Source organism: Rana temporaria, chromosome 5 (genome assembly GCF_905171775.1).
Source record: "Rana temporaria chromosome 5, aRanTem1.1, whole genome shotgun sequence".
NCBI lineage: Eukaryota > Metazoa > Chordata > Amphibia > Anura > Ranidae > Rana > Rana temporaria.
The window spans coordinates 159567285-159591860 of record NC_053493.1 but is presented as its reverse complement, the minus strand read 5'-3'; the positions used below and the strand labels follow the sequence as shown (position 1 = coordinate 159591860).

Here is a 24576-nt window from a genome sequence, read left to right as displayed (position 1 = left end):
GATTTTTTTATTTTCCATTGGAACGTGGTTGAAGGAAGTAGGAACATATATACTCATGTCATTTTGTTTCTATGCATTCTATATGTCATGATGAGGTGCTCCTGTTGCCTGATTGGAAGCGAGACCAGAGCCCAAGCAGATGATCACATCTTCCTTGAAAAGATGAGATGCCCCGAAGCCCAACCCACGTACAAGACACAGAGGATCCCAGACCGACCAGCGACCAGCGATTACTACAGCTCACCATGTCATCTCTCCTGAAGAACAGAGTATACATGTCAGGCCGTGTTTTCCTTTTTATGGACTATAAGGACTGATTCATTTCCAGGTGTAAGAAAAAGATCAAGATTCATCGAGGGACACATGGGAGCATATGACAAGAGGAGGAACTGTTATGGAAATTTTATGAAGATGTATTTTAATATGTATTGTCATAGTGTCTGCCAGTGTTAGTTCTCCCGCAACCCGCTCTAAAGAGCTGACTGAGGAAGACTGACGCTGGTTGAGATCCATTAGGTAGTGGAAAACTTCCTGAGGGTGGAGAGAGGTGTTTGCTGTGTGATGCACAGACATTCATCGGGGGGATGTGTCCACTCTGCAAACACATTATTGGTTTAGCGGATGTGCGCTCATGTCACCCCTGTATGCCTGATCAACAAATTTGTGGTGCCATGGGCATACACCTGCAGATGAGCTCCCATCGGCAGGAACTGTGTTGATTGGTTGTTGTATAAATTCATTTTTCCTGTTTTGACATTCACATCCTGTGAGGGAATAGCCTTGAGCAAATACACCGCTCTGTAATGACACCGGATCCAGGGGAATCCTGATCAGATTCTCCAAGGGAGAAAAGCCAGCTGCCCAGGAAATCCTCCAATCCTCCACAGGATTGGAGGATTGAAGGATTTCCTGGGCAGCTGGCTTTTCTCCCTTGGAGGATCTGATCAGGATTCCCATGTATCCGGTGTCATTACAGAGCAGTGTATTTGCTCAAGGCTATTCCCTCTTATCAATCTGGTAAGAGGCTATCTATGTGGTGGTTTCACTGATTAATCATGCCCTTCACTGCGGTGTTGTCAGACTCCAGCTGAAATATCCCTGCTGCATTTTCTTGCCTTATTTACATTAGGACATTTATTTGGACTATTTTTTATATTGATCAATGTATTGTTTTTTTCCGGTATGTATCACAGCTGGCTTATAGAGTTGGCGCAGTTTTTCTTTTCTTATCAGGACTCCTCCACTCTCAGAAAACACTGATTGAGCTCAAATGTTACAACATTTCTTTTCGAGAGGAGTTGATCACTAGGTGACTCTTCTCAAACTGTAGACAGATTAAAATGCATCTGGTCTCTGCTGAACTGGCTGAATTTCAATCCATCTATGACCTTGTTTAGGCTTACATATTTTGACTCCTGGCTCTTTGATTTAGTGATATAATGGTCTATGTACTAAATGTTTACAGTAAGTGTGTGTGAGCGTAGGACAAAATTAAAAACATTCCTAGCAACCAGCCATCGCCTTCTATCTATAGCATATACAGCTACAATCATGTACTGTATAACACGGAAAATAAAATATGGACCCAAATCAGTCAAAATATGCCAATATAGGTACCAATATGCCCATTTGATGACTATACTGTATGTAATAATACATTGTATTTGCAATATAAAGTATACTTATCTATAACATGTAAAAACTGGTAGGGTCGGCACACTTGTTCTAAGGGTTCTCTTTTAAGTTTTCTTTGTTCCAGTCTGAGTGGGATCCACAGATATTGGTTCACAACCAACTAATGTGATACTGATTGTGTAGGTACCATAATATAACTGTTTCCATTAGATATGATTGAGCATATATTTATTGAACAATGCATGTTTTTTTTTTATCTACTATCTAGTCTCAGTTAGTCTTTCACTATTGTTATTGATGTAACACAAATGTACTTTATAGCATTATTATGAAACATTGTGTAGTGTAACATGGTGATGTATAGGCATGAACAGAAAGGTGAACCTGAGCTTTATCATTAATAAAACGCTGTGGCCCAGATTCTCAAAGAAGTTACGCCGGCCTATCCGGAGATGCGCGACTTAAGTGTATATATACGCCGGCGTATCTATGCGCCGTACCCACAGAACCAGATATGCCTGAAAATAGGCTTCTTCCGACCGACGTAACTTTTCTACGCCGGCGTAGCGTGGGCACATATTTACGCTGGGCGCATCTTGCGCTCCCATTGATTTCCTATTCAAATATGCAAATGAGGGAGATACGCCTGGAAATTGACATACATGATGACCTGACCCCCGAACCACACAGTCCCCCCCTGCCCGAGGCTACCCCGTCTGCTGAGGGAACAGCAGTCAGGAGTTGTCTCGTGGAACGTATCTTTGCACGTTAAACACACACATTCATCATGGCACAAGGACAATGTACGCATGCACACCACTGTGGTCCCTAGCTCACACACACCACATCCACATCACATTGGATTAGCCCAAGTCCAACATGCAGGACTTGGGAGCAGCAACGCCACGCCAAGGCTCCAATTATGTCGCTGACCATTCATACCACATTCACGCGGGTCGTGGGGATAACTTCTCCCCAACGACTGAGGGTGACACCCCTTTGCTGGCAGGAGTGTCACCCCCCCATTCACACACCAGTCACACTATAATATGCACGCCTCACCGTGTACAGTAATTGAAACAAAACAAAAACGCTCTTCACCAGAGCACAAAATAAATAAAAACGCTCTTCACCAGAGCACAAAATAAATAAAAACGCTCTTCACCAGAGCACAAAATAAATAAAAATGCTCTTCACCAGAGCACAAAAAAAGGCAAACCCAAAAAATCAGTTGCCCTGTCGTGGGCCAAGCCTGCTGCCACGGCCACGGTCATGGCTCCTTAATTGCCTGGTAGAAGGCTCAGGTGGGGGGGGGGGCATCGGGTGGAGGAGCATCCACCGGTCTCTCCCTGGCTGGAGGCCTGCCCTCTAAAGCCACGGCAATGCGGGTGAGGATGGTGTTAGTCTCTGACTGCACCAGCCACGACTGTCTCCCCTCCGCCTCAATGGCAGCTGTGTTGCCCTGGACGGTCTCAGTCAGGGACCTCACCTCTGCCATGAGGGTAGCCGTTGTGGCCTGCAGCTCCCTTAGGCAGGTGATCACAGCTGCAGTGTTGCCAGACACATCTTGCAGGGCGTCATTGATGTGTCCCGTGGAGGCCAGGCTGTCTGCCACTCGCCTGATCTCCACGGCCATCTCACCCATATGGCAGGTCTGAGAGTCCTGGGCCCTGGTTAGATTTTCAGGCAGGAAGTCAGGAACCCCCCTGGTCTTCCTGGTTGCCTTCCTGGGGCCAGGAGAGGTTTGAGGCCTGGCATACGGGGAGGCACTTGAGGGGAGTGGGTGGGTTGGGGATGGATCCTGAGGGGCTGGATGAGACGAGGCTTGACGTCCGGCACAGATCAGCCGAGAGGGAGGACTCTTCCAGATACAGGGACACCTCCTCACCCAGATGTTCCGCATCCTCCTCAATCACCTCTTCAGTGGAGGTCTGGGCACACTCCCCTCCACCAATGCCTCTTTACTTCCCAGGAGGTCAGGGACATGATGATCAGGGGATGAAGGTGTGGGACGGGCAGAGGCACCAGATGGCCCAGCTCCCTCCTGGACATCTGCGGATGACACAAAACATTCACAATGAGGTGGACCCACACACTTATCACATGTTTCCTTCCACCCCCTCACATGCTACACACCAGATAGGAGAAAAAACACACTTACCTGTCCTCAAGGCCGGCTCAACTGAGTCATAGCCCTCAACTCCCTCCACTCGGGCAACCACCTGCAACCACCTGCTCCTCAGAAGTCAGCTGAATAGTAGAGGCTGGTCCACCACCAGTGCCCTGGCATACCTACTCATATTGCCCAGCTTCTCCTTGACCTTCCTGCGCAGGTCATTCATTTTCTTGGCAATGTCCTGGGGCCTCCTCACCTCATTCCCTAGGGCATTGACCTGGGTGGTTATCCACATCAGGATCTCATCCCTCTTCCCCTTTGCTGGTGTCCTTACTCTGTGCCCCATGGAGGCGAGCATCATATCTCTCCATGGCCGATATTATGATGGCCCTCTCCTCTGGGGAGAAGTTCTTCTTCCTACTCCCACTACGCCGAGCAGACATGGTCAACAGGAAGAGAGCAAAAGTACTTACACCACTAACAAACAGACGGTGTGTACTTTTGCACTCGACGGGCGCATGTCTGGGCGTATTTATGCCCTGGGCCGGCGTATCTCAGATTTACGCCGGGCGTAGTTGTGAGCATGCGCAGAGGGGCGCGGGACATCGATCACGGTCACGGCGCATGCGGCGTTAGTTCGGCCTTCATTTGCATGGGGTCCATGGTTCATTTAAATGGATCACGCCCACTTCCTTCTACTTTGAATACGCCGGCTTACGCCAACGATTTTACGTTATGCCGGCGCAAAATTGGACGCATTTGCTTTGAGAATACGGACCTTTGCCTCTCTAAGTTACGTCGGGCGTAATGCATATGAAGATGCGCTACGCCGGCATAAAGATGCACCGATCTACGTGAATCTGGGCCTATGTTTTTTAATTTTGTAGATAAATAAAATAGTATTTGTTTTTTACTACCAAACATGTATTTAGACAATTTAAAGTCCTGCCATTGAATTTAAATATATATTCTATACTATGCTAGACTGAATATCGGTAGAAAAGGAGTGTAAGTAAAATCTGGATATCAATTTTGTATATAGGAGATCAATATAGGTAAGCTCAAAGTGTGTGTGTGTGTGTTAGTAAATACAGTTTCAGCCCAATTCACAAAATAGATATTCAGTTAGATGGCTCAATGCATAACATTTTTCTTATTAAAAGAGACATTTAATAAACAATAGATTCTTTGGCTGGTAGTTTCTCTTTACTACGTGTACAGCAGAGTCAGTGACAGCAGAAAAGTGAATATTAAATCTCTTATCTGCATCAGACATTTTTATTTTTTACACATTCAATTGTAGTGACACGGTCACTTTAAATGCATTATTTCACTGTTGGTGGCCACAGACCAACCAATATTAGTGGCAGGAAGATTTGTTTGACCACCACTAGTGCAAATAATTAAATGTGCTTGGCAAATCACCTCTCCCTTCATTAGAACCACCATACATGTGTTACATATTATACCATGATAAAACATGATATACTCTGCTGTATGAATGCCATCCATGAGGGTTTTCTAGAAAAAGTCTCTTAGATTATAAGCAGCATATTATATTCTATGACATTTTACTGTATTTTTCTCAGCTTTTCTTTTCCTTCGCCAGACTGAATTGCTCCCATTAAAGCAGTATGTAAAGAGTTGTCTGATTGTGCAGGTTTTTGTAGCACAGGTCGAAACTTTGTTTTAGGTCCGAAAACACTATTGCTGGCAGAAACTGTCTGGCTCATCTATTACTGTAGAAGGTATGGTGTTTTCTTCACTTTTATCTTTTTTCTCAGTTATTGTTACAGTGGCTGCTGGTGCTTTTGTGGGTCCAAATGCATTTTCTTGTTCTATTTTCATAGACTTTTCTCGGACAGCTCTTAAAAAGGCATTCGATGGCACATTAGATGTAGGGCGAATGCGAGATGATTCAGCTGCAGAGTTTTTTTCAGTTTTTTCCAACACAGTTATATTTTCCTTTGCAGGGCCATTAAATTGTTGTGTTCTAGATATAAAATCACTTTTTTTAGCCTCAGTGGGTGTTTTGCTCATTGGATTGCTGCTTTTGTTAGGTTGATTTTATTTTATTTGTCAACTGACCATCCTTGTTGCCATGATGTATATTTCAATTCTGTACTTGTGTTTTGTTTAGTTGCAGATTTAATTTCTTTTTTGGCTCCTCTAGGGTAACATTTGTATTATCTTTTATGGAGGATGCACAAAAGCAGTGCTTCTGTTATTGGAATTTGAAGAATCACGTTTGACTTCTGAAGCTTCTAGTGTTTTTTTGACTATAGCAGAAGCCACATTATTGGCTCGATGTCCTCTTGGAAGGTTTTGAAAATGGCAGTTCTGTCTTTTCTTGATTAGATTTTTCAATAATAATCACCTTTTTTCCTGGGAAGTTTTTGATAACAAATCTGGTTTGGTCTGTTGTGGTCCCCGGATACCTGTCACTGATGGCAGGGCCTTGATCCAATTTTCTCTAAATGTGTTCTGTCTAATAGTCTCATTTGCTTGCCTTGTTGTTTGTCATTAATGTAGATCTTACAAGTGGCACAATCTGTTTTCCTTGATCGTGTTTTCAATAATATCACATTTTCCTGGGAACAGTTGGTGTTGGTTTGTTCCTGTGCAATGTGTTATCCCTATCATTTAATTTACTAACAGGTATCGACTGTGTTAATCCTTTTGATGAAGTAAAAATTGCATTATTCTCCACAATTTCATTTGACTTATAATTCTTGAAAGTCCAATCTTTTTACAGGCTGCTCTTTTGATTCCCCTCCCTGTGTATCCATTGAACTTGAATCTCCAAAACTCTTTAGCTCTTGCAGCCAGAGGTTTTTCTACAAAGGGACTTTCTGTGTCATTAGCAAAACTATCACTTTTTTTCAAAAGATGACTGTAGACTTATTAGATTCCCTTGATCATCTATCTTGATGGCACTTGGAGTAAGGGAAACACCTCTGTCATATTTTTTAACAGTGGGTTTTGAGGGACCACTGTAAATGTCTCATGCCAACTTTGGTTCATATGTCTGATGCCGCCCACAAACTTGGTTTGGAGGTTTCTGCTGCCTTATTAGTATTGCTTTGTGGAGCCTGGTTTTCTTTAATTCCTAGTTTTTGTCTGCTGTCAGGCACCAGTTAGCTTTATTCTTAACTTGCATTGATTCATTTTCTGTTTTTATGGGGAAAGCTGACTTAGGTGGATTAGATGATGGATTTTCAATGGCATTCTTGGGTCGCTCAGTTGTCTTGGAACTAAACTCACTTTTGAATGAACGTTGTTTTGAGATATCTGCCAGCCTGTTTAAAACTGTTGCCACAGGGCTTCACTTTGGAGAGTTTGGTGACTTAACATTGCTGTGTGGTGTGTAAGTTTTTTTTGCAATACTTTCCCCATGGGAAATTAAATTGTCATTTATGGTGTTGCCTACAGCAGAAGATTTTTTCATTGTATTGAAGTCATTTGCAGGTGGAATGGTATGTACACTATACTTCAAACTGTTTGTGGTAACTTCAGGAATCTCATCTATAATGGTGACAGGCAACAGCAGCACCATTTTCCTTGTACTCATGAACCTGTCTGGATTCTTCTCCCACTGGACTTGAACGAGCACTGATATGATGCTTTGGATGTGGTCCCCATTATCAACATCTGTAAAAGAATATAAATTTAAATGTATCTACATCTCACTGACATGATTAAGTACGTATTTAAAAAACATTATTAACCACATGAGAAATGATGACACAGATGTTTAAAAAAATGTATACATTTTCTCTTAACCCCTTAACACCCGCCGCACGACTATTTACGTCCGCACAATGGCACGGACAGGCAGAAGGACGTATATATACGTCCTTGCCTTCTAGCGGGTGGGGGGGTCCGATCGGGACCCCCCCAGTGCGTGTGGCGGGCGGATTCCCTCGGGGACGACGGCGCGGCTATTCGTTTATAGCCGCTCCGTCGCGATCGCTCCCCGAAGCTGAAGAACGGGGAGAGCCGTGTGTAAACACGGCTTCCCCGTGCTTCACTGTGGCGGCGCATCGATCGTGTCATCCCCCTTTATAAGGGAGACACAATCGATGACGTCAGACCTACAGCCACAACCCCCCTACTGTTGTAAACACACACTAGGTGAAGCCTAACACGTTCAGCGCCCCCTGTGGTTAACTCCCAAACTGCAACTGTCATTTTCACAATAAAGAATGCAATTTAAATGCATTTTTTGCTGTGAAAATGACAATGGTCCCAAAAATGTGTCAAAATTGTCCGAAGTGTCCGCCATAATGTCGCAGTCACGAAACAAATTGCTGATCGCCGCCATTAGTAGTAAAAAAAAAATAATTAATGAAAATGCAATAAAAATATCCCTTATTTTGTAAACGCTATAAAATTTGCGCAAACCAATTGATAAACGCCTATTGCGATTTTTTTACCAAAAATAGGTAGAAGAATACGTATCGGCCTAAACTGAGGAAAAACATTTTTTATATATGTTTTTGGGGGATATTTATTACAGCAAAAAGTAAAAATATTGAATTTTTTTCAAAATTGTCGCTCTATTTTTGTTTATAGCACAAAAAATAAAAACCGCAGAGGTGATCAAATACCACCAAAAGAAAGCTCTATTTGTGGGAAAAAAAGGAAGTCAATTTTGTTTGGGAGCCACGTCGCACGAAGCGCGCAATTGTCTGTTAAAGCGACGCAGTGCCGAATTGTAAAAACGCCTTTGGGCATTTAGCAGCATATTGGTCCGGGGCTTAAGTGGTTTAAATAGCTGAGACTGTTAGGAGTTACCACCTGTGGTTTGATGCAGTTGTCCTCTCCACGTCCTTTCCTTGTGGCTTTTCACCTATAAGTACAACATTTTTTTTTCTTGTTTTGGATGATAAACACGGTTTGTAAGTAATTCATTATGAGCAACTATAGTCATTATTGCTGACATATTGTACTATAGTCAATGATTTGTTGGTGTAGATACAGTAGGAAAATCATTATTTGATCCCATGCAGATTTTGTAAGTTTGCCCACTTCCAAAAAATGTTTTTCATAATTTTCATTATTATGATTAATGCTAGTGGAAATTGCAGTATGCAATTGGTAGCCCAAAAGATTTGAAATAAACAGAGGAACTCCCATGGATAAAGGATGAATATATATATAAATATATAGTTATATATCAATAAAACACTCATATATTATATATTTATATATATATATATATATATATATATATATATATATAAATATATATAGGCAACATTATTAAAACACCACTGAAGTTGCATTTCATAATATATATATTATCTTATCACCAAGAAATGAGTTGATGGCGTTTCAATATTTTACATGGAATGAATCATTGTCTATGTCATCTTACCTACATAACAAATGGGATTACAATACTGAATCATTGAATAAATGCATATATCTAAAAGGCATGTAAGCCTGTGTTATCCTTACACTCAAATGATGTGTTAGCATATTATCACTACATCATGTATGGTGTCCACCTCATTTCACTCTGCACTTTTATTTCTTTCATGCTAACAACACCAGTAGAAAATGTGTACAATATACAAAATGCAAACTCATTTATTAGATCAGATGTTTGTAAATGAGTAAAGCAATATGTGTCAAAAATGTGTCAAATTAAGAAGTAGTTCCTACATTATCTTTCTCTGCAGTGTTTTCATATTTAAACACATAAAAAACAAACCATTACGATATATAACAAATATTACCTTCTGAATCTTCATCCAGTTCTGCCAGTGTATCTTGGAACTGTGTAGTGATGAAAATATCCTCATCACCATTTCGGACTGATATCACTTCATCTTCTGCCCGAGTTGAACTTGAAAAAAAGAAAAAAGTACATTAGTACATTTTTTCCTATGCATGTATCACTCTTATCTGCTTCATGTAACATGTTGTATTAATTTACTTATTAAGCCATTGCAGAATATACTTTTGTATCTTGAAACCTTGAGCAGACGTTCACATAATCTTGGACCCTCTGAGCTATAGGAACCTACTATAGCTTAGTCATATGTTTTGGGTGGACCTAAAAGTGTTCATTACTTACTAAATACTTCACTGTTTTACTCCACAAAAAGGTCAAATCCAAGGAGGCTAAAACACTGAGGCCTCGTACACACGACCGTTTCCTCGACAAAATCCATCAAGAAACTTGGTGGCAGAGCTTTTTTGCCGAGGAAAACGGTCGTGTGTATGTTTTTAGTCGAGACGAGGAGAAAAAAAGAGAAGAAGTTCTCTTTTTTCTCGTCGGGAGTCTCAATTTCCTCATCCTGTTCTCGACGGGCAAGTTTACAAGGATAAACACGTTTGTGTGTATGCTTAGAAACACCCGCGCATGCTCAGAATAAAGTATGAGACGGGAGCACACCTTCGGTAAAAGTAGCGTTTGTAATGGAGATAGCACATTCGTCACGCTGTAACAGACTGAAAAGCGCAAATCGTCTCTTACCAAACTTTTACTTAACACGCAGTAACATGAGATTAGCAAAAGCAGCCCCAAGGGTTGTGCCAGTGGAATCGAACATCCCCTTTATAGGCCGTTGTACGTCACCAGTTTAAGAACAACGAGATTTTGTCTTGACAGTGTGTACGCAAAGAAAGCTTGACAAGATTCTCGACAAGCCTGACAAGGAACTCGTCGAGGAAAACGATGTTTCTTTTACGACGAGTTTCTCGGTCCGTGTGTATGAGGCCTAAGAGAATATTTCTGAAATCTTTAGGGAGCTTTAAATAGAAAGAACATACATTATAATAACTGACTTCACATCAGACAGTACATAAACATTTTCTCATGTGTCAGGCACATAAGGAGGAATAAGGAAACATCTCTCTCCGATAATGAATTCCTAACATTCTGCGCATTTCTTCTAGTAGAAAGTTTAAAACTGTAGTTAATTGTATTGTTGCCAACATCTACAATTTTCCTGCATAATACAAACTAGAAAACTTGAGTAAAGTGGTTTGTCAAGGAAGTAACAGCTACATTGTAAAAGTCTCATGGTGGTTACACAGGCTGGCTAGTTTATTTGTGTCATAACTGACTGCAGAAATATATTTATTTTATTTAATAATGTATGTAATATAAATGTGATTAAAACATTTGCCTAGCAGGATTCACTTATACATGAAGGTAATACTGTTATAATCAAAAAGAACAAAAAGTCAATAGTTTGAAAATATAAGATAACTAATGATATTTAATCACATTAAGCTAGACTTGTCCTGTAATGTTGAAGACATTTTATAGCTTCTTTAGTTCTCTTTGGTGTCAGGAACATACCCCAGCATTTATAACCACACTATAGAAGGTGTCAAAGAAGCTTTTGATTGCCCAAGAAAAGGATAGGACAATCAACATCTGCCATGACACATTTCATGGTGATTGGATTAAGGTGATCAAACTACCTAGCTATACTAGCTATAAATGCTTGGGTATGTTCCTGACACACATTAGAACTGAAGAAGTGGCTTGAATAAAGCCTAGTACACACTACTATTTTTTTTTTCCGTTCAACCCAGCAGACTGAACGAAAAACTGGCAACTCAGAGGGGAGCCACTGTACTAACAATGCAATGTCAGTACAGAAATGTCTCCTGCTGTGCTATTGTGTTCTGACAGGGGGGGCAGCCCCCCCACCAGAACATTCCCATCAGCACACTCAACCATTAGCTTTTTCAGTCAGCCAGCTTCTGTTTGACCGTTGCAGTACACACGGGCCGAATGTTGGTTGGTTTTTATTGAACTGGCCAATGCCGCCTGACATTCGGCCCATGTGCACTAGGCTTAACCTCCCTGGCGGTAAACCCGAGCGTGACTCGGGGTTGGTTTTCAATGTTAGGATCGGTATCCCCGAGTCACGCTCGGGTGGACGTGCAGCGGCGCGGCTTACCTTTTGCTGGATCCACAGGCAAGTTACTCACCTTGTCCCTGGATCCAGCGATGCCACCACGCTGTGTGAGCGAGCGGGACCTCCTCGCTCGATTCACAGTCTCCCCGTGTGCCGCCGATCTCCGTCCCTGCGACGTTACGACGCACGGGAGCGGAGATCGGTGCCAAATTCAAAAAAGTAAACAAACACTTTACATACAGTATACTGTAATCTTATAGATTACAGTACTGTATGTAAAAAATACACACCCCCCCTTGTCCCTAGTGGTCTGCCCAGTGCCCTACATGTACTTTTATAAAAATAAAAAATGTCATTTCTGCCTAAAAACTGTAGATTGTCCAAAAGTGTCCCTTTATGTCAAAAATGGTTTTAGATCAGCTAGAAAACAGCGATAATAAATTTATAATCACTCGCAGAAATGTGCGATAGCGATTTGTGGGGAAATTTGTCATAAAAAAAAAAAAAATAATGACAGCGACAATTCTGCAACTGAGCACATTTCAGTGATTTTGAGTTGATTACATTATTAAATAATTTTTATTATAATTATATTATTATTTGTTATAATTATTTATAATTATTTATTATATTATAATTTATAATTTTGTTTTAAAAAAAAAAATCATACCCGGGATGCCTACAAGACTCTTGCTTGGTCAGATTTAAGTGAGTTATTTCTAAAAATTACAGTCCTACAGTATAAAACGCCAAATTTCCTTGCAAAATAATTGTACCGCTTTTGGTACGTAATTCCAGACAGAATCATACCGCCAGGGAGGTTAAGCTGAAAAATGTCTTCAACAATTCACTACAAGTCTAATTGAATGCAGAGGCCTGCAGAGGCGATTTGCCGGCGGTATAGCCGCGGTGCCCATTGATTTCAATGGGCAGGAGTGGTAGAGGAGCGCTCCTTCACTACTCCAAAGATGCTGCTAACAGGACTTTTTTACCGTCCTATTAGCGCACTGCTCCAGTGGGCTTTCACACTGAAGAGACAGCAGCGGCTGTTTCAAGTCGCTTTGCAGGCGCTATTTTTAGCGTTATAGCTCCAAAAAAATGTGTATATCCTGGGCGCTCCAAGCATTTAAATCCTGACAGATAAAGTCGGTGTTGGAGAGGGTAGCAAATCTTCACACACTTTAGGCAGCAGTCAGGGAGACAAGCAATCTCTAGGCTGAAGCCAGGCTGAAAAAGGAACCAATGAGCTGTTCCGAAATGCGTCCTGCCTCTATGACACACTTCCTGTCCACTTCCTGTTTGTGATCCATGCTGGTTTTTGTCTCGCTTCCTCTGACATCATCCCCAGGCTCCAGCACTATTGTGTCCCCTAAACACTCACAGCACAAATTGGCTGTTATCTCGTGGACTTCCCTGCAAGCTTTCACATCACAGACTGGGACTGCCCTGCCACTGGAACATATTCTGGATGCACTTACCTGCTACATGCCTGTTTCATCCACCATCTTGTAAGTGTTTTTAACCCCTTTAGGGGATATTAAAAGTTTTATACATCTGCACTTAGAGGTGCCTTGTTTGTTTTTCTGTTTCAGCGTTATAGCGCCTGCAAATCGATCCAGTGTGAAAGGGGTCTTATTGTACAGGCAATACTAATGTACCCTTACAAACTGTGGAGTGAAATAAAGGGTTCCACAGAACCATGTAATTCCAATTAATTGTGCAATGTATTTTTTAATGAAATGAATCAGTAGCATGTACCTAAAGCAGCAGCGTGTACAACCATGTGTATATAACCTTCTATTCAAATTTGGTTTAACAAGAATAATTCCAAGCAAATATAAAACACTAATAAAAATACGGCTGATATAAGTACTTCTAGTCTGTCTTCAGATAATTCCAAATATTATTTTCTCCTCTGTAAAAATCTGAAGGATGGTCTGCACTAAGGATGAGATTTGTATTTACCATGATTTTGTTGCAAATCTGCCAGATTTAAAGTTGCAAGCAATTGCAAATTTATGTGTGATTTTGCTGTGTTTAACCTGTTTAAAGCCACAATTCACTGCTTGGTCAGTAGTCAAATAATGGGGTAATTGAAAAAGTCAACCTCTCACTATAACAGCGGAATTTGCAGTAGCCTTATTGTCAGTGTATGTTGGAACTGTTAGGAAGAGGGCAGGGAGAGCTAATAATCTGTATAGAGAGAGCTTAGGGAGATCTGTGATGACTTTGTACAAACAATAAAAACAAGACAGTGGTTTTGACCCCTTAACGCTCTAAGTTTAAAAAATGTTAATCATTTTGTAATACTTTAACCACTTAAAGCGGGAGTTCACCCGAAAAACAATTTTTAACATTAGATTGAGGCTCATTTTGTCAAGGGGAATCGGGTGTTTTTTTTTTAACCCCCCTGGCAGTATTCCCGAGTCTGACTCGGGGTTAGAGTTTTGTGCTAGGATCGGTAACCCCGAGTCAGACTTGGCTCGCCTTGCTGGATCCACAGGCAGTGTTTTCTTACCTTGTCCCTGGATCCAGCGATGCCACCGCGCTGTGTGAGCGAGCGGGACCTCGCTCGATTCACACAGTGTCCTCCTGTGCCACCGATCTCCGTTCCCTGCGAAGTTACGACGCACGGGAGCGGAGAACGGCGCCAAATTCAAAAACGTAAACAAACACATTACATACAGTATACTGTAATCTTATAGATTACAATACTGTATGTAAAAAATACACACCCCCCTTGTCCCTAGTGGTCTGCCCAGTGTCCTACATGTACTTTGTATAATAAAAACTGTTCTTTCTGCCTGCAAACTGTAGATTGTCCATAGCAACCAAAAGTGTCCCTTTATGTCAAAAATGGTTTTAGAGCAGCTAGAAAACAGCGATAATAAATTATAATCACTTGCAGAATTGTGCGATAGCGATTTGTGGGGAAATTCGTCATAAAAAAATAAAAGTAATGACAGCGACAATTCTGCAACTGAGCAAATTTCAGTGATTTTGAGTTGATTACATTATTGAATAACTTTTATTATAATTATATTATTATTTGTTATAATTATTTATAATTATTTATTATATTATAATTTATAATTTTGTTTTTAAAAAAATGTCATACCCGGGATCCCTACAATACTCTTGTTTTGTCAGATTTAAGTGAGTTATTCCTAAGAATTACAGGCCTACAGTATAAAACGCCAAATTTCCTTGCAAATAATGGTACCGCTTTCAGCACCTTTTTTCTGAAAGAATCATACCGCCAGGGAGGTTAAATCAAAGCAGTACTTACCGTTTTAGAGATAGATCTTCTCCACCGCTTCCGGGTATGGTCTTCGGGACTGGGCGTTCCTATTTGATTGACAGGCTTCCGACGGTCGCATACATCGCGTCACGAGTAGCCGAGAGAAGCCGAACGTTGGTGCGGCTATATACGGCGCCTGCGCACCGACGTTCGGCTACTTTCGGAAAATCGTGACGCACTGTATGCGACCGTCGGAAGCCTGTCAATCAAATAGGAACGCCCAGTCCCGCAGCCCATACCCGGAAGCGGCGGAGAAGATCTATCTATAAAACGGTAAGTACTGCTTCGATTAAAAAAAAAACACCCGATTCCCCTTGACAAAATCTAATGTTAAAAATTGTGTTTTTGGGTGAACCTCCACTTTAAGACCTGGAACATTATGCAGGTAAAGGACCTGGTCCCTTTTTACGATTCGGCACTGCGTCGCTTTAACTGACAATTGCGTGGTCGTGCGACGTAGCTCCCAAACAAAATTGGCTTCTTTTTTTCCCACAAATAGGGAATTTTGGTGGTATTTGATCACCTCTGCGTTTTTTATTTTTTGCATTATAAACAAAAATAGAGCGACAATTTTGAAAAAAAAATTGCAATATTTTTTACTTTTTGCTATAATAAATATCCCCCAAAAATATATAAAAAAAAAAAAAAAATTTCCCCTCAGTTTAGGCCGATACTTATTCTTCTACATATTTTTGGTAAAAAAAATCGCAATAAGCGTTTATTAATTGGTTTGCGCAAAAGTTATAGCGTTTACAAAATAGGAGATAGTTTTATTGCATTTTTATTAATCTTTTTTTTTTACTACTAATAGCGGCGATCAGCGATTTTTTTCGTGACTGCGACATTATGGTGGACACTTCGGACAATTTTGACAAATTTTTGGGACCATTGTAATTTTCACAGCAAAAAATACATTTAAAATGCATTGTTTACTGTGAAAATGTCAATTGCAGTTTGGGAGTTAACCACAAGGGGGCGCTGATGGGGTTATGTGTGACCTCATGTCTGTTTCTAACTGTAGGGGGGTGTGGCTGTAGGTGTGACATCATCGATTGTGATTCCCTATATAAGGGAACACACGATCGATCATGGCGCCACAGTGAAGAATGGGGAAGCTGTGTTTACACACAGCTCTCCCCATTCTTCAGCTCCGGGGACCGATCGCGGGACTCCAGCGGCGATCGAGTCCGCGAGTCCCGTGGCCACGGTCACGGAGCTTCGGACTGGGTCGCGTGCGATCGGTCCCCGGAGCTGAAGAACGGGGAGAGTCGCGTATAAACACGGCTTCCCCGTGCTTCACTGTGGCGGCTGCATCGATCGTGTCATACCCTTTATAGGGAGACACAATCGATGACTTCACTCCTACAGCCACACCCCCCTACAGTTGTAAACACACACTAGGTGAAACATAACTCTTTCAGCGCCCCCTGTGGTTAACTCCCAAACTGCAACTGTCATTTCCACAATAAACAATGCATTTTAAATGCATTTTTTTGCTGTGAAAATGACAATGGTCCCAAAAATGTGTCAAAATTGTCCGAAGTGTCCGCCATAATGTCGCAGTCCCGAAAAAAATCGATGATCACCGCCATTAGTAGTAATTATTTTTTTTTATAAAAATGCAATAAAACTATCCCCTATTTTGTAAACGCTATAAATTTTGCGCAAACCAACCGATAAACGCTTATTGCGATTTTTTTTACCAAAAATATGTAGAAGAATACGTATCGGCCTAAACTAAGGAAAAAAAACTATTTTTTTATATATTTTTGGGGGATATTTATTATAGCAAAACATTAAAAAATATTGTTTTTTTTTCAAAATTGTCGCTCTATTTTTGTTTATAGCGCAAAAAATACAAACCGCAGAGGTGATTAACCACTTGCTTACTGGGCACATATACCCCCCTCCTGCCCAGGTGAAATTTCAGCTTTCGGCACTGCGTCGCTTTAACTAACAATTGCGCGGTCGTGCGACGTGGCTCCCAAACAAAATTGACGTCCTTTTTTCCCCACAAGTAGAGCTTTCTTTTGGTGGTATTTGATCGCCTGTGCGGTTTTTATTTTTTGCGCTATAAACAAAAAAGTGCGACAATTTTGAAAAAAATACAATATTTTTTACTTCTTGCTATAATAAATATCCCAATTTAAAAAAAAAACACATTTTTTTTCTCAGTTTAGGCCGATACGTATTCTTCTACATATTTTTGGTAACAAAAAAAAATCGCAATAAGCGACTGGTTTGCGCAAAAGTTATAGCGCTTACAAAATAGAGGACAGAATTATTATTTTTTATTTTTTTACTAGAAATGGCGGCGATCTGCGATTTTTATTGGGACTGCGACGTTATGGCGGACACATCGGACACATTTTTGGCGCTATTCACATTTATACTGCGATCAGTGCTATAAATATGCACTAATTACAGTATAAATGTGACTGGCATTGAAGGGGTTAACACTAGGGGGTGAGGAAGGGGTTAAATATGTTTCCTATATAGTGTTCTAACTGTAGGTGGAGGGGGGGTGACTGGGGGGGGTGACCGATCTGTGTCTCTATGTACAAGAGACACAGATCGGTCTCCTCTCCAGAGACAGCACCGCTGTCTCTGTGTAAAACGGCAATGAGAGATGATCTCATATGTTTACATATGAGATCATCCCTCATTGGCCGCACAGATCGCATCGCAAACGGCCACTCTGATTGGCCGTTCGCGGCGATCTGTAATTGGCTGTGTCCAAGGGACACGGCCAACACAGATTTTCCCCGCTGCGCGCTCTGGAGCGCGCGCGGAGACCGCCCAAAGGGGCGGACGTCAATTGACGTCCACTTGGATTTTGGGATCCGCGCTGTAGCCGTCAATTGACGGCTAGCGGATCCCAAGTAGTTAAATACCACCAAAAGAAAGCTCTATTTGTGGGGATAAAAAGAGGCCAATTTTGTTTGGGAGCCACGTCACACGACCGCGCAATTGTCAGTTAAAGCGACGCAGTGCCAAATCGCAAAAAGGGGCCTGGTCCTTTACCTACATTTTGGTCCGAGGCTTAAGTGGTTAAGTGGTTAAGTAAGATACATCACTCACTAACTACACTGCCCAGAGCCCATTCGAAAGAACGATACGAGTACACAAATTTACGAACAGACAAAGAAACTGATTTACAAAACACACAAATGAAAATACGAACATATGAATGAAAATACGAATATAAGAAATTACGAACAGACAAAGGATTTAAAATACGGAATGCAAATCATTCGTTATAGATAGGGTTGTCCCGATACCGATACTAGTATCGGTATTGGGACCGGTAAGGGGGACATGGCTGCATATATGGGGGACATGGCTGGATATGGGGGGGACATGGCTGGATATGGGGGGGGAATGGCTGCATATGGGGGGGACATGGCTGGATATGGGGGGGGACATGGCTGCATATGGGGGGACATGGCTGCATATGGGGGGCATGGCTGGATATGGGGGGGACATGGCTGGATATGGGGGGGACATGGCTGGATATGGGGGGGACATGGCTGGATATGGGGGGGACATGGCTGCATATATGGGGGGGACATGGCTGCATTTGTGGGGGGACATGGCTGCATTTGGGGACACATTTAAAAAAAAGTATCGGTATTCGGTATCGGCGAGTACTTGAAAAAAAGTATCGGTACTTGTACTCGGTCCTAAAAAAGTGGTATCGGGACAACCCTAGTTATAGATATCATTTTCGTTTTTTTGCTGTTTCGTTGTTTCATATTTTAGTAAGATTGTCCAATCGTACGTTCGTATTTTTGCTTGTTCGTTATTTTGCTTATTTGTAATTCCATAATTTTCCTATTTTAGGGTCTTTCAGCTTTTTAGATGTTCGAATTGATCCGAATGTACGAATACTAAGAAATTCATACGAAAATCCATTTGTTACGAACGGGAACGCACATGTCTAGTTAATATATAGATCACTGAAGAGACAATATGTAAGTTTAGATGTACAGGAGAGGAGGGAATGGTCTAAAAATGTTCACATTTCTAGTTGCAAGTGCTGCAGATGTGTTATCTCCACTGATCGGGAACTAATTAATGATTGTTCTGTAGGAAAATGGACGGCTTACATATGTAAACATTACACCATTTACATCTGTAGGATCTGTGACTGGTCTCTCTTTGAACAATTACAGATATCCCAAGGTACAGAGCCGCTCGAAACGGCTCTGCAAACAATATCCATGAACCAAGTGCTTATAAATAGCACTGCAAAAATACCACTTTGCTGTTAAAAAGAGGTAACGGCTGTAGGTAAGTGGTTAAATTTTCTCCCAGATCAAATTGTAACAGGCTTAGTTTACAATGTTAATTTGTTTTCTTTTCTGTTTTTAATATGCTATTTCTTTTTTCATGTTAGGAAGCAGGAATATAGTTGAAGCACACTGCTCTTTAAGGTCAATTTCAACAAAATACTATACAACAAAGCACTGATTTGGCTTCAAAATTCAGCACATTTCATAAACACAATTTAACATTCCATTTCATGCAAGTCTGGACTTAGAAGGAAACCACAGAAAATGATGTCTTCCTTCTTACAGGAACACAACCGCATGGTTATCTTATTATGCATCTTTGGTTGCCTATTTTGAAATAACGTATGCTTTATTCTGCTATCAAGTTCAAAATATGAAGTAGCAGTGACTGCATTTTCTTGCTATCATTTTTAGCAACTATCTGTAAAACATTAACCTCTTCTGCATTGTATGAATTTTGGCTGAAAGGAGGTCCTAAAATCCTCAAAATAAACTAAAAGTGTGGCTTATTTAACCACTTGCTTACTGGGCACATATACCCCCTTCCTGCCCAGGTGAAAAATCAGCTTCCAGCACTGCGTCGCTTTAACTGACAATTGCGCGGTTGTGCGACGTGGCTCCCAAACAAAATTGATGTCCTTTATTCCCCACAAATAGAGCTTTCTTTTGGTGGTATTTGATCTCCTCTGCGGTTTTTATTTTTTGCGCTATAAACAAAAAAAGAGCGACAATTTTGAAAAAAACACAATATTTTTTAATTTTTGCTATAATAAATATCCCAATTAAAAAAAAATAACTTTTTTTTTCTCAGTTTAGGCTGATACGTATTCTACTACATTTTTTTGGTAAGAAAAAAAATCGCAATAAGAGACTGGTTTGCGCAAAAGTTATAGTGCCTACAAAATAGGGGACAGAATTATGAATTGTTTTTTTTTTTTACTAGTAATAGAGGCGATGTGCGATTTTTATTGGGACTGCGACATTATGGTGGACACATCGGACACTTCTGACACATTTTTGGGACCATTCACATTTATAAAGCGATCAGTGCTATAAATATGTACCGATTACTGTATAAATGTGACTGGCAGGGAAGGGGTTAACACTAGGGGGGGGGAGGGGTTAAATGTGTTCCCTACTAGTGATTCTAACTGTGGGGAAAGGGGACCGACTGGGGGAGGTGTCCAATCTGTGTCCCTATATACAAGGGACACAGCATCAGTCTCCTCTCCCTGACAGGACGTGGATCTGTGTGTTTAAACCGCTAGGCACGCGCATCGGCACCAAAGTGATGCGGCGGGCGCTTGCGCACCCCCAGTGGCCGGAGGAGCCGAGGACGTCTATAGACGTCCTCCCGGCAATTAAGAGCCACCTTGTGGCCGTCTTTTGCCTATGGCCGGGATACGAAGTGGTTAATCACTTGCTTACTGGGCACTTAAAGCCCCCCCCCCCCCCCCTGCCCCGACCAATTTTCAACTTTCAGCGGTGACGCACTTTGAATGACAATTGCGCGGGCATACAACACTGTATCCAAATAAAATATTTTTTTCCCCACAAATAGAGCTTTCTTTTGGTGGTATTTGATCACCTCTGTGGTTTTTATTTTTTGTTAAAAAAATAAATAAATACTGAATTTAAAAAAAATGTATATTTTTTTATATTTTGTTGTAAAATGTAATTTTTCTCCTTCATTGATGTACGCTGATGAGGCTGCACTGATGGGCTGCACTGATGGGCACTGATGGGCTGCACTGGTGGGCACCGATAAGGCTGCACTGGTGGGCACCGATAAGGCTGCACTGGTGGGCACCGATGGGCTGCATGGGTGGGCACCGATAAGGTGGCACTGGTGGGCACTGATGGGTGGCACTGAAGGGCATTTATAGGTGGCACTGATGGGCACTCAGAAGTGGCACTAAAAGGTTGATAGCTGGCAGTGATGGGTGGCAGTAATGGGCACTGATGGGTGGCAGTAATGGGCACTGATAGGCAGCACTGCTAGGTGGCACTGAGGAGGCATTTATAGGTAGCACTGGTGGGCATTGATAGGTGCCACTTGTGGGCATTCATAGGTGGCACTCTTGGGCATTGATGGGTGGCACTGATGGGCACTGTGGGCAATTGCAGGTGGTACTAGCAGGGGGAACTGGCAAAGGTTACTGTCAGCACACGAGGCAGATGTGCCTCCTTCCTCTTGGGGCCGATGTCCTTTTCACATAAGTCGGTGATCGGCTTTTTTTTCTCCTCACACTGTCAGTATGAGGAGAAAAAAAATGATTACCGGCTTTTGTTTACATCACGTGATCAGCTGTCATTGGCTGACAGCTGATCACGTGGTAAGGGGCCAGGAACGGGATCCGTGATCACCCCAGTCTTAGTGACTCCGGTAATCACAGTGCGCGCCGCGCGCGCCCTGCAGGGGGCGGGGAGCGCGCGAAGGGGAGGACGTCTATCGACGTCCTCCTGGCATTTGGGGTCCGTGCTGTAGCCGTCATTTGGCTATGACGCGGGCGCCAAGTCATTAAAGTATGACTAAAGGCTCCTGCATGACAGTTTAAACAAGCATCAAATCCAGTTACTATGGGATGCACAAGCCTCAAAGTAAACAGAAAGCATCATTACCTATCCTATTGAGCCATATTCTTCATTTGCATCCCACATTCTACCTCTCCCAGACACTATAGGACAGATTTAGTAAAACCGGCGCACACAGAATCTAGTGCAGCAGTGCTAAAGCGGATGTTCCACCCCAAAAAAATATTAAAAGCCAGCAGCTACAAATACTGCAGCTGCTGACTTTTAATATAAGGACACTTACCTGTCCTGGAGTCCAGCGCCGTCCGCAGCAGAGCACGAGCGATCGCTCGTCACTCTGCTGCCCCCTCCGCCATCCACTGTGAGGGAACAGGAAGTGAAGCGCTGCGGCTTCACTGCCCGGTTCCCTACGGCGCATGCGCGAGTCGCGCCGCGCCCGCCGATTGGCTCCCGCTGTGTGCTGGGAGCCGAGTGTTCCCAGCACACAACGGGGGGGGCGACGGGATGTGATGCAATGCCCGTCTTTTGCCCGTGAATGCCGGGCCGGAAGTGGGTGCAAATACCTGTCTTTAGACCGGTATCTGCACCCCCTCCCCCCTGAAAGGTGTCAAATGTGACACCGGAGGGGGGAGGGTTCCGATCAGCGGGACTTCACTTTAGGGTGGAGAACCGCTTAAGTAACCAATCTGATGTTAGAAGCTGATTGGTTACTATGCACCAGATTCTGTGTGCACCAGTTTTAGTAAATCTCCCCTTATATGTCACAGTGGGAGGGTTTCAGCAACAGATGCAATTCTGTGCTGACACTCTAGAAAGCAGTGGGCCAGACTAGGTTTGGTCAAGTGCTTACTGACAATCTACAGTCTTGTGAATCAGAAGTGTGCAACACACATGTTAGGCATAGCCTACAAAACAGTAGAAACTATATTCTGAATGCAGAAGCAGTGCAGCATTGTTACAGCACCATCACAGGAAGCTTCATTAGATGGACATCACAGTCATCATCAACAAGTATTTGTGGGAATTTGTAGTGCTTCAACAAATTTTTTAATGGGACGCCATAGTTTACTATTTTAATCAGTAGCTCGTTTGCTTTAGTTTTGGCTTTAGTCTTTTCCAAATATGACTGCAGTGTGAGAGAAAAAGAAGAAAATTCATTGTATTGCCACATTCATGGTATTTTGTACTCTGCATTCTAGATTTCATGGCAATTTAAAATGCTACTGTAGACATTTCTTAAGGAATACCTGGGAGCCTTGAGTTAAGCCCATTGGACTTTAGATGGCTTGTCCTTTAAGTGAACGAAGGCCATGGGGCGCATGTGGAGTGAGGTGTTGCAAGATTACTGAAGTTTGTCAATGAAAATGTTGGGACTGTAATGTTGAAGGAAAGTATAACACATGGTCAGGGGTTAAAATAAGTGCATTTAAACTAAATGAATACATTGTATAGCAGCAGGCCATGGCTCCATGGGCCAGGGTATCTAAACTCATTGTTTAACTTTATGTTCCTTTTAGCAAGAGTTGTTAAATTGTATGTTCACTTCAGAGTTTTCTAAACTCACAATTACTTTAGATATATGATCATGGTTCACGCATTGACATCTTTCCTGGAATCCTGGGTTGCAGGAAAGAAAATCACTTGATTTCCCCATCAATACAGTCAGTCCCTCCCGCAGCACTATAGTGTTCTGCCAGCGGGGGCGTGGGGAGCCTTGCCACCTGGGAGACCACAATGATTACTGCAGCTATAGCCACTGGCAGTAATTACATGTCAAATATCAGACAGGCTAGTTGTACTGAAGTCAATCGATGGATTGACTTCAGTGCAACCAGCCTGCCCATACATGTATCAAATCTCTGCCAGGTCCTGCTGAACCAGCTGAAATTCAATCCATCTAAGACCGGCTTATGAGTAGGAAATGTCTAGGATGTGGTAATTTAAGCTCTTTTAATATAATAGAGTTTAATTATGCTGATGAACCACATTCAATTAAATCTAGAGTTTTCTACAGAAAGGCTACTTTTGCTTTCTTTAAAAATTCTCAGGTAGGTGCTATATAATTTCTCATTTACAAACAGTAGAATGCAAATGTATCAACAAGTATAATAAATAGCTGTTGCTTGTAGTAAAATAAGTTCATATAAAACAGAAGATTTTTGTATTTTAGTAAAGCTAGTACCTAGTTTAGCAACATGCAAGAGCCAGTTAAAAAGCTGTTTAGTGATGCATACTTTGGGTTAGTGCCAAGCTTGGCATATAGCCATTGATTATGGTCTGTTGCAGTCTTTGATAAACTGTTCCCTGAAATAGCTATTTCACAAGTGTTCAGTGTGCATAAAGATAATTGTATCATGAATTCAACAAGGAACAAATAAGTCTTTGCAACAGCATACACCAATGACCCATGTAAACCTAACATTATGTTGCATTTTTTAAAGAAATTCGGGTGGTGCAGTGAAATGTACAACATGACTGTCATTGTACAAATGCCAACTTTAGCAACATGTTTTATTATATTGTATATTTTAAAAGCAGATTAGTATTACAGAATAACACAATATATAACACATTTACAAGATGCCGGTAACACAGCTAAACTTTGGACAACACCGTTATAAGTTTAATACTCTGCACAATTTAGTGAGTTTAATCGCTAAATTCTAACTATTAAATTATTGTTGTAAACTAGCTTGTGCATTTTTTTGTACATTAATGGAAATACAGTTAGCTGGAACATGGAACTTAATATATTAATTCAAATGTAGGTAAAATCTCGGAGAGTAGCAACATGGGGAAGGTAGACTA

General features: G+C 41.7%; 2 protein-coding genes across 6 annotated transcripts in view; both read right to left on the bottom strand.

Moving 5' to 3' along the window:
- LOC120940440 (protein cordon-bleu-like) overlaps positions 1 to 5805 on the bottom strand; it is a 47577-nt gene extending 41772 nt beyond the window's left edge. The window contains 2 exon segments of the mRNA XM_040353307.1: positions 5328 to 5469; positions 5471 to 5805. Of these exon segments, the coding sequence (XP_040209241.1) occupies positions 5328 to 5469; positions 5471 to 5791 (463 nt within the window). The 5' untranslated portion in view covers positions 5792 to 5805.
- A 506-nt stretch (positions 5806 to 6311) lies between these two features.
- The window catches only part of COBL (cordon-bleu WH2 repeat protein), a 426299-nt gene continuing 408034 nt past the window's right edge, over positions 6312 to 24576 (bottom strand). For 4 of the 5 annotated variants that reach the window (XM_040353303.1, XM_040353300.1, XM_040353304.1 and 1 more), the window contains 2 exons: positions 9496 to 9605; positions 6312 to 7402 (listed from right to left, as the gene is read on the bottom strand). In XM_040353303.1, the coding sequence (XP_040209237.1) occupies positions 7077 to 7402; positions 9496 to 9605 (436 nt within the window). In that variant the 3' untranslated portion in view covers positions 6312 to 7076. Of the gene's footprint in view, positions 7403 to 8551; positions 8604 to 9495; positions 9606 to 24576 lie in introns of all 5 variants that reach the window. The other variant, XM_040353305.1, reaches the window with a different exon arrangement.